The 14,437-nt window shown below is 45.1% G+C and overlaps 1 protein-coding gene across 1 annotated transcript in view; it reads right to left on the bottom strand.

Annotated features, from left to right (window-relative positions):
* Positions 1–13,533, bottom strand: part of macf1b (microtubule actin crosslinking factor 1b) — a 224,429-nt gene extending 210,896 nt beyond the window's left edge. Inside the window, exons 1-2 of the mRNA XM_051935617.1 lie at positions 13,438–13,533; positions 6,979–7,090 (exon numbers count right to left, since the gene is read on the bottom strand). Coding sequence (XP_051791577.1) covers positions 6,979–7,090; positions 13,438–13,454 — 129 coding nt within the window. The 5' untranslated portion in view covers positions 13,455–13,533. The remainder of the gene's footprint in view (positions 1–6,978; positions 7,091–13,437) is intronic.
* Positions 13,534–14,437: the final 904 nt, after the last annotated feature.

The following is a 14,437-nucleotide window of genomic DNA, read 5'->3' as shown; positions in this document are numbered from 1 at the left end:
CCACTGATTCTCCACTGTTTTATAAACGAACGCCATATAAGGCCATCCTTTTTCCTTGCTTCGCCAAGGAAACAGCCTTTTTATTTAATCCACGGGTTCTCTGCTGTTTTATTGTTCGTTTATTACGATTGTTATAGTTCTCTTTGTATACCACGTTGTCAGTTCAGCACTCCGGTTGTAATATGACCAAGCCGTGCAAGGTTACTGTTGAGAATGCAACGTATAGTTGTACAGGAGAAAAGCAATCTTGCCTCAAATCAATGGCAACCTTTTGTAGGTGTATGAACTTAATTTAAACTTTAGGTGTACATGGTGCTTTGTTTCCGAAGTACCTGCACTCATGAAAATGTCTGTATGCGTCAGTCGCTTCATATTCTTTTCCTACATTATCAATTGTGTAATGTGTTTTTTGAACAGGTTTGATTCATCGAAGTGATCACTCGTGCTGCGTTTAGTCAGTTCATGTGAGCCGCTCTCTTGTGTGATGTTGCGATGTCCACGGCTTTATTTAATGTTAGCTAAGACCCGGCACTTAAAAGTTTCTCGCTACAGCAATTTTAACTCCATTACAAAGTGATCCAAAGTCTCGTTTATACCTCGTGTCTTCTCATTAAACTTGTATGTCGCGAATATGGTATTGCAAACGGCAGCGGGAGCGTTTCTATAAACTTAATTTAAACTTACAGTTTACACCGTGCTTTGTTTCCGCAGTAGCTGCACTTATGAATATGCTTGTATGCGTCACTTGCTCACTTCTTATTGTTTCGCTGCCTTCTCAATTGTGTAATGAATGTTTTCTTCAGCACTCTTTGGGACTCTTCCTTGTTTTCTACGTACTGCGTTCACAGTCAGTTCACGTGATTACGTGGGAGGCGTGATGACGCGATACGCAACTCCGCCTCCCACGGCCATCGAGGTGCAGTCTATGACAGTATATGGACAAAAAAGAGGTTCCAGTTATGACCGTTACGCGTAGAATTTCGAAATGAAACCTGCCTAACTTTTGTAAGTAAGCTGTAAGGAATGAGCCTACCAAATTTCAGCCTTCCACCTACACGTGAAGTTGGAGAATTAGTGATGAGTGAGTCAGTCAGTCAATCAGTGAGTGAGTGAGTCAGTGAGGGCTTTGCCTTTTATTAGTATAGATTCTAACAACTTGATCAAATTAATAATGTAGTTCCAAGCTGCTCCTTGGTAATTAAAACTTCCAAATGTACATAAGCAGAGCTGAAATACAAATGTGCTAAATGCTTAATAATTCTTAACAATGACTTCCTGGTAACACTTAGTGGGCACCCATCTAACAGGAGGGTCATGGAAGGTGGATGGGAGGCCAGTGTGTGGTGGGTGGGGTACTGAGATAGTTGGTTTAACATACTTCCACTGGGATGAAGAGTGCAGGAGAGGTGCCACCATGGGGACATGTGGGGGCTTAAGGCACCCCTCGTAAATGTCATGTCATTACACTACCACAGACACACTCAAACTTGATTTTTCAGGCCATTGGAAACTGAAGTGACTTTATTTCGTTTAAATATAGCTAACGTGTGTAGCTTCACAAGGGACATTATGTAGGTGGGCGTCCCTTGTCTTTAGTCGCGCTTTTATCAGTCCTTAAACAGCCATCTCTGACAAAACTATCTGGTGGTCCTCCAGTGCCCTGCTATGCAATTGGTCATCATGGAGTTTTCAAGTACTCTGTATTCCCCCAGGTGGTCTCGCTTCCTCTCAAAGTCCAAAGACAGGCATTTAGGTTAGTGTGGATGGCCATGGGCGTGTCGGTGAGAGGGCGATAGCCAATGAGCTGGCATCCTGTCCAGGGTGAAGTCCTACTTTGTGCCCAACTGGCTAACCATTCACAACCCTCAGTCTGTCTCTTGTTTGAATTATAAGGCACCTTTAAAAGCTCAAAGCTCGAAACAGGGAAAAAGATGAAAAAAATCAAATACTGAGCGTGGGGTACAAAATATTATCAACATAAAACACAAAATAAAGATTAATGTAGCAAACACAAAGCTTTGAATTAAGAATAAGAGAAAATAAACCAGAATAAAATACAGGAATACAAAAGACTACAAGAAACGCTGAGCAAATAAGAGAATTTGGGATACAAAAGCAAATCATGCTGAGCACCCGAGCAGAGAGGCAAGCAAACAGTCAGGCGAGAACAAACAAGTGCTAAGTGTGGATTGAATCAGCTGATCTAATTAATTTATATTTAAAATATTTTTATTGCACCAAATTAAAAAAATAAGAACTGCACAAGAAATACACCAACATATATTGTACATACTGTGAACCACCAGGGGGCGCACAGCTCCCCAAACGCCCCAACACAACAGGCAGAGAGACAAGTTTGGCCAACAGACACGTTTATTATAGTGGGAGGCCGCTTCTCACTCGTCCCCCACAGTAACACAGTACAAAGCACACAGCACTTGTCTGTCTTCTCTTTCTGTCTGTCTGTCTGTCTGTCTGTCTCTCAGTCGCCTCCACCCCTCCACAGGCAAACTTCATCCTCTTCCTCCTGACAATGGCTTAGAATGAAGGCGGGCGGCTCCATTGATGCTGCACCTGGGGGTGCTCCATGGTGGCTCGTTAGCAAGGCCTGGAATCAACTCCCGGGTGAGGTGAAAGCCCCCCATACAGTATGCAGGGCTCTGCCAACAGAACCCAACAGGACTGTATCAAACTCCAACTCCCAGCATGCCCTGCAGGAATCTGTGGTGCCACAAACACCCGGGGTTGGGGGGCTGCCCTCTAGTGTCCCAGGGAAGGTAATGCCTTGTGGATGCTCTCTCCCCGAGTCGTTCCATCCAGCTGGTGTCCCAGCCTGGTAATGGCCCTGGCCGTCCGTCACAATACCATTAAAAAGACGCAGAATCTTTGAAAAGTCGTACTGTATACTGGAGGCTATATGGTAAAAAAAAAATGAGACAAGACTGACAATAAAAAATGAAATTTTCAAGGCGCTATTCTTCACAATTCTTTTGGTTCCCCTTTGAACAAAATCAAGCAAGCCTAAGGAGACTTTAACTTTACATTTCAAAACATCTTTATAAACATGAAGAAGAACTGGAGTTAGACAAACCAGAGAGAACTGAGCTGGGCATTGACGGAGTGATCCCCTCCGCAGGCGCCATCACAACAAGCGCCACAGTCGAGCCAAGTAAAGGAGGCAGAGTCACGGGAAAGAAAACGGCGGATTTTCAGAATCCGCTTTCAATGGACATCGGCGTCGGCAGAGCGTGTTTAAAAGAAAGATGTGAACGGTGGAACATCAGCATTTGTATGAAACAAATCGCCTCCCATTGCACTGCTTTTCAGCTTTAACAGCATTTCAACATGTGGATCCAAAGATGTCGAACGTTGCTGCCGACTTATCTCTTTTTAATACTTAAACGTTTTCTCCTACCGATATTTCTTTTAAAGAGTCTGCGCTGCTCCGTTTCCCTTGGTGCCCTGACCTTGTGCTTATCTTACTTAGTGGTTGATCCAGCGCTAACCTTAGCATCGTAGTCAGCAGCGTTTGACGTGGCACAGAAAACCAAACTCAATTTCTTACCGTCTTCTTCAACGATTGTGGGAGTCGGAGAAAGTGGGGAGAGACCCTCGATGAGATATAAAAATAACTTCAGAGTGCCGAAGGGGGGAATGTTGGAGCTGATTGATGGGAGGGATGGGCAGGGGGGTCCTCTTCACAGTCCAAAGGTGGGGTGGGTGGAGGTGCCAGATGCGTGGGCTGTCTCTTAAGGAACAGGTAACAAAGATGGCTTTCCTTGATGTCTTCAACCGCAAAAAAAATGATATACTGTGAGGGTCCACCCTGCACTGCACCTCGACCCTTGGTGCAACTTCCGCCTCATGGAAGACGCCCTTTTAATACAGCCGTCTAACACAATGAATAATTCACATTGTCAAACACTCTTCTAAATAGTATTTTAATGGAATGAACCTCAGTCTCAGTTTGCCAAATGTGGGATCAGCGGCCGCCGTACCGCGTAAAGCGCCCCTCGCACGTTGATATAATAATAATAATAATAATACATTTTATTTATATAGCGCCTTTCCCATGCTCAAGGCACTTACAGAATATAATAAAGAACGGCAGAATATACAGTATAGTATATATATGACTCTGTAAGGCCAGTTCGCCCACCGGTGGTCCTGCTCTCTCTGTCCTGTGCAGTCACCATCAAACAGTTCTGCACATTCTTCCGTCGAGAGAGACACACACAGGTTCTTCTAAGCTTATGAAATGGAGTTGCAAAAATGGAGACCACCCGGGAGCTGTCCGCTTGCTGTGTGTTTGACTAAACCTTGGGTGCTGTTTCTCCAGTGCCAGTCTGTCTTTTGTGTAACCCAGTGAAAGGCAACCTTTTTCGAGTTGCGGCGCACTAAGTCCAAAAATTTTCTTTCGCGGCGCACCTGAGGGACTGCCCATAAATAAAGTCGTGACGACACAATCTATAGACAATTGCCAATAAAAACAGTTAATTTTACAAGTTTGAAAGACATTTTATTAATAAAGGAATCAAAGGATAAATCTTAAATTTAATTAATGTGAACGTTGAGATTGTTTTTCATGAGATTGATGCGAGGATCAATTTTCGAAAGACAGACGCGCATTTCCTTGTCGATCATTTGAAGTCTCTCGCGTTTCTTAGACTTCATTTCCATATCCGTACAGTGAGCGACATCTTCTACAAACGAGACTTTTTAAGTCTCACGAGATGTGTTTTTGACACCGCTGGTGTTGATATTATGATGAATGGTGAACAGCGAAAATTTTAACTTGCATTCAAAATAAATACATTCGTTTATTCAACAATCTGATTAACCGTTATCTGTTTTTCCAACATAAAATATATTTTTTTAAACATTATCTTTTAAATCAACCAAAAGTTCAAAAACACTAGCAATTTTAAATATTTTACAAAAGTTTTTGCGGCGCCCCTAGAAAATTCCGCTGCGCACCGGTTGCCCGACAGTGGTGTAACCAGATAAGCCGGACGCGACAATACGAAAATGTCTCCCGGCTGACAGATTTCGACCGCAATGCCGCACACTCCAACGTTTTCAAACTTTCGTTTCATTTTTGTTTGCAGTAAGTGGGGTACCGGCTTGTCGCCCCCCCCACCCTTTGTCACCTCCCCTGTCATCATTTTATTCTACACTGCGCACACCGATAACCTTCAAGGTTCTGCTGTTTGCACTTCTGAACAAAACGTGCCGATTGTGCTGCCATTCATAACAAACTGTCCAAAAACGTTCTGCTCAGTCAGGCCAAACCCCCATTTTAAGGTCATTCGTGAGTAAATGGAATGTCGTTGAGAAAATTGTGTGGGACAATGAAAGTGACGGGTTTATCAACTTACATGGAGCCGTCTGATTGGACGAGGCAAGTCGGTGAAACATCCCAAATGCTGGTAGAATCCGCTACAGCAGACAAACAAAGTGAGCAGGACTCACTTCACTAAGTCAGAGAAAGTAGACTTTTCAGAATGAATTAGCAGTTACTTCAAACACGTATCGGTGTTGCCTTGATATGATGACGGGCGATGAATCATAACGTGAGGTGTATTTACAGTATGTGTGTACCGATCAGACACCTAATACAATGGTGACAAACAATCACTAAAAAAACATAGGAACAAGTTGAACTTTGCCTAGCAATTACAGAGATCAGAAGACATGCTGAGCTGCTAGGCTTGCCACATGACCAGCAAGAACCAGTAAGGTGGCATCTTTGAGGTCGAAGGTGTAAAAGCACGAGGTACGTCCTGTAAGGCTGTCATCATGGATACAAGATTTGAAAAGAAAGGAATGACCTGGACGAGACTGGTCAAGGGGCCTGAGACCGCCATGGCAAGGGTGTCCGTCCCTACACTTTGATGCCCCATTGCCACAAAAATGCCACAGGGAAGGGTGGAAAAAAAAGAGACATAAATACCAACAGTCTGAGTTCCACCCCAGAAAGAAAGAGTGAGCAAGAAGACCACCCATCTGAGATCGAGACACACTGGGTGTGTAGCCTTTGATGAGAAATGCCGCTATCCTTCCAGGTTGCATTTGGGGTGAGTGTCCCACCCGTTTTAGGAATTAAGGACATTTATGCTTATGGCTTAGGAGGAGTGAAGAAAATGGCGTCTCTGCTCCCCAGCCCGATTGCTGTAGGCTCTGTTTGCAGTTAATGACAGTGACAAACACATCACCGCCTGACGCCTGACTAACAAACTGGGGACAGTGCAGGTGAAATGGGGTCCATTTGTGAGACCCCCCATAGCAAAGTGTGCTCATAAGCCAGGAGTGGGCAACATTGGTCCTGGAGGGCCGCAGTGGCTGCCGGTTTTCGTTCCCACCCAATCCTTGCCAGTCTCGGACCTTATTTAATTTTATGGCTTGTTAGTCTGCTATGGTAGGTTCTTATATCACAGATTTTTTTCCTTTCCAATGATATCATCCAAATGACTTGAAGCCGAAAATGGAGAATTTTTCATTCTGTCACATTTTCCTCTTAAGTGTTTTATTAAACCAAAGGGTGCGTGATGAATCCACAGAGGTGTAAATGGAAACAAGTGAGATGGAGAACTGCCGGCTCCTTTGTCATTTGTATCTTATTGCTAATACGGAGCCATTAAAACAGCGAATGCAGTGGTTTAAGACTGAAATAAGCAATTGGGGGGGGGGGGGGAGGTTTGGGGGGGCTGGCGAGACCACCAAAATGAAACATCAAAATGTCACTTGAGCAATAAGTACTTCATCACCAATAATTAACTTCTCATTAAGAAACTGGGTTGGAACAAAAACCTGCAGCCACTGCGGCCCCCCAGGACTGACATTGCCCACCCCTGGCATAAGCAGGAGGTTATTCTTTGATTCTTTCATTGTACCCATTTGGCAGAAGTAAGTGCCATTTCACATCAGCGAGACCATTTGGTCAGCCATTCATTCATTCATGAATCCAGAATAACTAACCTGGGGGTCTACACCTGGTAACTTCCTCTCCATCCCATCCAGCCACTGTCGGAGGGCTTTGATTTGACCTCTGAACTCAGCCCGCCATTGTCGCCAGTCCTCCTCCTCTTTCCTGGTAAGAGAATAAAAATGATATTTAAGGTAAGTTGGCTTTCCAGAAACCCACCTTAATAAAAGGACAAGTGTCTGTGTGTCCATCTGGTTACTATGCTTTGTACTATGCCTGTTAGGTAGAATGCCTAGAGAGGGCTGGGTGGTCTCATGGCCTCGGACCCCCCTGCAGTTTTTTTTTTTTCTGTCCTCCCTGGCCATCGGACCTTACTTTTATCCTATGTTAATTAGTATTGCCTAATTTTATTTCTTATATATTTTGTCCATCCATCCAAAAGCACATTGACCTATATCATTTGTATGAAAATATGCTATAGAAATAAATATTGCTGTTGTTGTTGTCACCCCAACAGATGGCACATCACACACATCTCTAGTAATTACATGCATTGCATTTGCCATTCCAACAGATGGTGCATCACGAACATTTGTAATAATGCATTTTATTACTACAAATGTTTGTGATGTGCCATCTGTTGGAATGGTAAATGTTGTGTATGATATCATTACATGCATTACAACATACATTCCAATAGATGGAGCACAACAGATGTTAATTTGGATTCCTACGTCGATTATTTAGATTTCAACCCGTCTCCCGGCTGCTAAACTCCATTGGCTTCTATCTTTTCACTTAGTGGTCACTGGCTCCCTGTGACCCTAAACTGGCAGATTAAATTGCCCCCTCAGCATATGCAGTGTTAAATGTGTACCCCTATGGACTGTTGTGTTTGTTTCACTTGATTGCTTGCTACGCATGTGCTTAACCTTTTTCCTCACTAGCTGTCACCAGACAGCTGTGTAGCGCTCATGCATGATATTCACTCCAACAAAAGCAAGCAATGTCTCCAAAGAAAGCGCCAGAAAAAAACATGGACTCCTGGCCAGGTAAGGGAATGGGGGTCCGTGTGGTTGGGACGCCGCTCCGTCCATCACCCAAAGAAGCCCCAGAGCAAACACACACAGATCTGAGCAGACCACTCAAAGTCCATGCTGACCACAACTAGTTCAGGTATCAGATCAGAGTGTCTGGAGCTGTGATGTGGCACTGGTGCCAACTATAACACCATGGCACCCAAACAAAAATAAAACCTAACCTATGAAAAAAGACAAAAACTTTGGAACCTACTCTCTGCACCTGATTATCCATTTCAGAATTGCAGTGGCTGGAGCCGACCCTGGGCAGGACTCCAACCCCATCAGAGGGTACACCCGGTCACCTAATGCTCACTGCTGTGGGTGGCACACGGGTAGTGCTTGTCATTTTAAGACACATTTCTTTCCGTTATCACTAACGTTGCTCATTTATTGCCATAGTGGCTTTAATGCTAACTTTTTCATTTCATTGTGTAACACTGCCAGGTTGGAGTAGCTAAGTCAAGTCATACAGGTGCCAGCTATGAGATGGGCACCATGAGGGTGGAGTGGAGGAGTATGTGAAGCCCACTGTCACCCTCTCCCCTCTAGGGTTGTGTCATTGGCAGTTGAAGGCTTGGATGCCCACAGAGTGACCTGGGTTTTGGTGACAGATGGCTTTCAGTGAGCGAGTGCTGCAGTGCCAGCTGTGCCAACCTCTGTGTCTCTCAGTCCTCTGACATTTTTCTGTGCCCAGCCCAGCCATTGAGTGTCACCTTCTTGCTAATGCCGGTCTTTATTAACTTCATTTTGATTTGCCAGCATGTATGGGGCGACCTCCCGAAGGCCCAGTAGACCCCTCTGCAGCGTGTCAGAAAAGACTTCAGGCCCTGGTGATGATGAACGTCCCTTAACCCAATGCAAAAAAATCCCATCTTTGTGAATGTGTGCTCATGCGTGTCTTGTTTTTGGCCCCCCACACAAAACAACAATAAAGCAACTGTAATCGGCGTACATTCTTCACTCACATGCCAACTGCTGTCAGTAGGCAGCTGCCTGCTTTACCAAGGAAGGTAAATCTACTTGGCATGTAAGAGTGGAGGCAGATGGAAAACTCACAACAGTCAACTAATAGGGGCCAATTGAGGCCAAAGACGTCACCCATCCATTACCATAACTCCAGCAACCAATTCAGGCCAAAGCCTGGCCGGGCATCATTGGGCACAAGGTGGGAACCAAAACTAAAAGAGACGCCAGTTATAGAGAAATCCAGCCAGCCATCCATTCTCATAGCTACTTATTTCAGTTCAGGGTTCTGCAGGGGGGCTAAAAACTATTGGGGTAGCATTGGGTGCAAAGCAGGAACCAACACTGGAAGGGGCCCAAGGCTGTTCAGATGGCACTGAGAACACAAGGTACCAACCAGCTGAGAGCAGAACAGCAGCAGTGCATACATAAAGGTCACCAGTCCCATCTAATGCACATATGGCCCTGTATAATCCACATATAGAGCTGTATAGCCTGTGGTGGTCTCAAAAAACCCACATACAGTCAACCCCATTCCCATATAAACCACACCAGTCCAGTATACTCCTCAAGTAGTCCATAAAGCTCCACACAGACTTCATCAGGTCCAAAGAGTCCATGCCAGTCCTGTATAATTCACATGCAGTCCTTAAATGTCCGGAATAGCCTGTGTGGTATTGGCGCTGGTTGGCGCCCGACCCGACACAGACTGACGACGGAGGCACGTGTAAAATAAACAAAAAGATTTATTTTTCTTCTTCACCTGTGGGGCACATCTTCCCTGTAAACCCCACAGGCACAACACAGTCCCAAAATAACAAAGAAAAATCACCCCAAAATCACACTCCTCCCAGGGCAGCTTTGTCGTCCTCCTCCCGACTCTGGCACCCTGAGTAGTGGCTGCAGGCTCCTCTTATAGCCCACCCGGGAGGAGCTGCAGGTGCTCGTTGACCTACTTCCGGGTGTGGCTGCGCTCCCCGCCCAGATGGGCTCATTAAGCCGTGCAGCTCTATGCAGCTCCCCCTGTCGGAGGCCACGGAGCCCAACCAAGATGAACTCCAGTGTTCCACGAAAGTGGCCCTGACGCAACCCAGGGGGGCTGCCAATAAAGGTTCTGAGGGACGTAGCGTGGCTCCCATGGCTGCTTCCCTGGATCTAGTGACAAAGGGGGCATCCTGGCCATCCGCCACACCTGTCATAGTCTCAGATAATCCACCCCAGTCCTGTATACTCCACATATAGTACACACCAGCTCCCATACAGACTACACCACTACTGCAAAATCCACAACAGTCCACAGCAGTCCAGTGTAGCCTTTTCATAGTCTCAGCTAATCCACCCCAGTCCTGTATACTCCACATATAGGTCCACACTTGTTTCATATCCTCCATACCAGTCCACCCAAGTCCTGTATACTCCACATACTGTCCATACCAGTCCCATTCATTCCACGCCAGTTCTGTATAATTCATGTGCAGTCCATAAAAGCCCTGAATAGCCGGTCCCCCCCCCCCATAGTCTAAATCTAATCCCACCCCTAGTCCTGTATACTCCACATATAGTCCATACTTGTCTCGCATACTCCATACCCAGCTCCACACCAGTCCTGTATAGCCTGTCACAGTCCTCATACAATCCATATCAGTCCCCTTAAATCCACATACGGTCTACACAAGTCCCATATAGACCATACCAGTCCCATTCATTCCACACCAGTCCTATATGGCCTGTTATAGTCTCATACGTATAAAGCACTCAGTCCTGTGTACTCCACAAACTGTTCTTACCAGTCTTGTATACTCCACATACTGTACACACCAGTCCCATACAGACCACATCACTACTGCATAATCCCCATACAGCACACCCCAGTCCTGTATACTCCATATATAGACCACACTTGTCTCGTAATACACCATACCACAGTGCACATAGTATTGTATAGCCCTGTAGCAGTCTCCTGTAATCCACACCAGCTCCCTTATAATCCACATACAGTCCACACCAATCCTGTATAGACCATACCGTCTCATTACAGTCCACCCCAGTCCTGTATAATTCATGTGCAGTCCATAAAAGCCCTGAATAGCCTGTCATAGTCTAAATTAATCCACCCTAGTCCTGTATGCTCCACATATAGTCCATACTTGTCTCATATACTCCATACCCAGTCCACACCAGTACTGTATAGCCTGTCACAGTCTCATACAATCCACACCAGTCCCTTAAAATCCACATAAGGTCTACACAAGTCCCATATAGACCATACCAGTCCCATTCAGTCGCACACCAGTCCTTGTATGGCTTGTCATAGTCTGCATATAAAGCACTCCAGTCCTGTGTACTCCACATACTGTCCACACAGTCCCACACAGACCACATCACTACTGCATAATCCCCATACAGCACACACCAGTCCCTTGTAGCCTGTCGTTGCCTCAGATAACCCACCCCAGTCCAGTATACTCCACGTATACAGTCCACACATACAGCCAGGGGGGTCTTTGACATTCTGGCAGCTCTGTAAATGATATAAAGGACAGCTAAGCACTCAGGTGGACTCAGGCCCCAGTCTTAGGTATTATGGGGCCCTAGGCGAAAGGGGGGTCCAGGGGCCCCCCCCTGGAAGCTCTGTGAAATGCGTGGATAAATTAGACCAAGGAGTCGATCCGGGGCCCCCCCGGACACCCGGGCCCTAGGCGGTCGCCTACTTCGCCCTATGCCTAAGGCCGGGCCTGATTGGGACAAATAATGCTGTAGTATATTTAAGTATATATGACAATTGCTCACTCGGACAATTTGTTTTGGGGGCCCCCAAGAATGTGGGGGCCCTAAGCTATAGCTTGTGTGGCTTATACGTAAATCCTGCACTGGGTGGACTGACATTGCAAAAATATGGAAGGAATATTTTGGAACAAAAATTAAATAAATCCGTAAAAAAATTATGTAAGTAAAAAATAATTGTCTTTTAATAAAGTTATTTTTGTTGCTTGTTTCTTTAAATACAGTTAATCATTTAATTATTTCTTGATTTATTTATTTTAGTAACACACACACAACATGAAATAAACCCTGCAATGGAAACTGTCACTTTCACACATCAATGCTGAGAGGGTGGGCTCTAGAGGGTGCTCTCTTCTGATTGGTGAATCGTCAGTAGAGACACGCCCATGACGTTATATTTCAGGCAGGGTTCCTCCCTTGGCTGGGGTTCAAATGACATTTTTTATGTCTGTTTTGTTCATTTTGGATTCCTTTGTTGTTTATGTTAGTATTGTCGGCCATTTCGTTTCTGCGTATCTGTGTATCTTCCCTTATGTTCCCTGTGTTTTGTGGGTGGCCTTCTAAGAGGTTTAACCTCCTGCCCATCACCATCAAAGCACTGCCCTCAGCCTTTATAAAGGCAGAGGAAATACCCACAGTCCTTTGCGGTTCATTGAATGTGCTCGTTATCTGTATTTTGCTTTTGGATAATTTTGTGGATTTCTGGATTTTTGATCTTGTGCTCCATTTTTGACTTCATTTGTTGGACTTGTGGTTGGGATTTGTTTGCCTTGGATTGTCTTTGCTTTTTCAGGCATTTTCTGCTGTGCCTTTTGTGCTCTTCTGAGCTTCACTGCTTAACAAAGTTTTTTCTGGGATATAAATTATTTATAAGGATTGTACATTGCTCTTGTGCGACTAGCTGGGTTTTTGATGGTATTTCCCCCTCTAAGTGGGCATTTTCAGTATTTTGGTGACTTTTCCTGTGATTTTCAGTTACATAACCTTAGTGAGTAAGGGCAGTCATGTAGTTTGACATCCCCAGCAAGTCAGTCAGCTGCGACTGACCCCAGGTCTTGTCTTACGTCGTACAGAGAGATGACAGCCAGTGAGCGTTGAGCCAGATGTACAATAAATATAAAGCAGCAACGCGGAATGAGGAACACAAATGTTTGGACCTTGAAATGAGAAGAAAGACTCGTCTGTGTCTCAAGTTTGACATTTCACAACAGAATGGGAACAGAGAAAATAAAAAAAGCCAAGATTACGGACGAACTTGCTGTACCCGGAAAGCATTCATACAGGCAGCGGCTCCGTCAGGCAGCACATTATGAGCTCTGACAAAAACGGGCGAAGCTCGTGACACTCTGGAAATGTGAAGCCATGCGGAAATTCGTGACAAAGTCGTCATGCCCTGCAATTCATAACTGTGTAATGTGACGTCCCCTCCAGCTACAAGTCATGTGATGTGCCACCAGTCCTCTTGTCACTCTGGGCAGGAGCACAAGACTTTGGCAAGTGAAGGAGAACCACTTCAAAATCTTAAAAAGATTGTGGAGGGCCCATCAGATCAATGAGTACCTCATATAGGGTGACGTGTCTCCCCCTCACTGGTCTGTACACTTAAGAGGCCGAGGGCTGAGCCCCTCGTGATACTCAAGAGATTTGGTGAATAAAGCAGTAAGAATCTTGTCATTCACGTACCTGTGGTTTTCATCCATACTGGGGGCTTGATCTTGCAGTTGTCTTTTAGTGGATTCCTCCTGTAAGTAAAAATGCGGTGTTAAACTTTTGAGCAACAGTTATTTTTAAAGATGTTTAAAGTACGTCAAGTACAAAAATCAAACATTGCACCCCACCCAGAAGGTCCCAACACAAACCAGTGCCATCCACTTCAGGTAATGGAACAAAATGAAATCACAGGCTAAAACACAGATTGAAACATGGAGCAGGGAACTATGGGCCAAAGCTGTAGGCAGGCATGGTGGCAAGAAAGTACCTGTGTGTTCTACGCCATTTTAGAACATTTGAATCATTAGGACAGTTGTGATAAGAACAGGCCACTCAGCCCAGTTCACCCCGATTGCCCAAAATAACATCAAGTTGAGATCTGAAGGTCCTCCTGCTCTGACACTATTTAGTCATTTATGCCATGTGTCTGCAGTTCTTTGCATGTTCAGTTGATTGGAGAACGTCAAATGGCCTTGCCACAGGATGACATCCCAATCAGGATCGGTTCCTGCCTTCTGTCCAGCACTGCTGGCATAAGCTCCAGCTCCTTTTACTCTGTTATGGACTATGTGGATTCAGAAAATGGAGGGATGTATGAAAGGTAATATATATGGTGGCACAGTTGGATACATGCTGGTTTGCCTCCTTTAGATGATCTCTCCGAGGATTTCCCTTCGGACTCAAACTGTCTAGAAGTTAACACCTCCTGCCTGGTCTCCCAATGTCTGCGTCACACTTTTGCCCAGAGTTAGGTAAATTGACTCGTTATGAGTGAGTGTGGACCTCAAGATCATCCAGGATTCATTTGAGCTGCCTGGTGTAGTTCTGACTCTTTAACAACCTCCTTCTTCTTCATCTTTTCCCACCTCTACATGGGATCAATGTGCTTGACTAACCTTCTCCAGACAGCTCGGTCCTGCACCTCCTCGCCACTCAAGCCCTTTTCCTTCAGATCTTCTTTTACTTTATCCAT

The sequence above is a fragment of the Erpetoichthys calabaricus genome, chromosome 13 (genome assembly GCF_900747795.2).
Source record: "Erpetoichthys calabaricus chromosome 13, fErpCal1.3, whole genome shotgun sequence".
Lineage (NCBI taxonomy): Eukaryota > Metazoa > Chordata > Cladistia > Polypteriformes > Polypteridae > Erpetoichthys > Erpetoichthys calabaricus.
The sequence above is the reverse complement of the archived record's forward strand: the minus strand, read 5'-3'. Positions and strand labels throughout refer to the sequence as shown.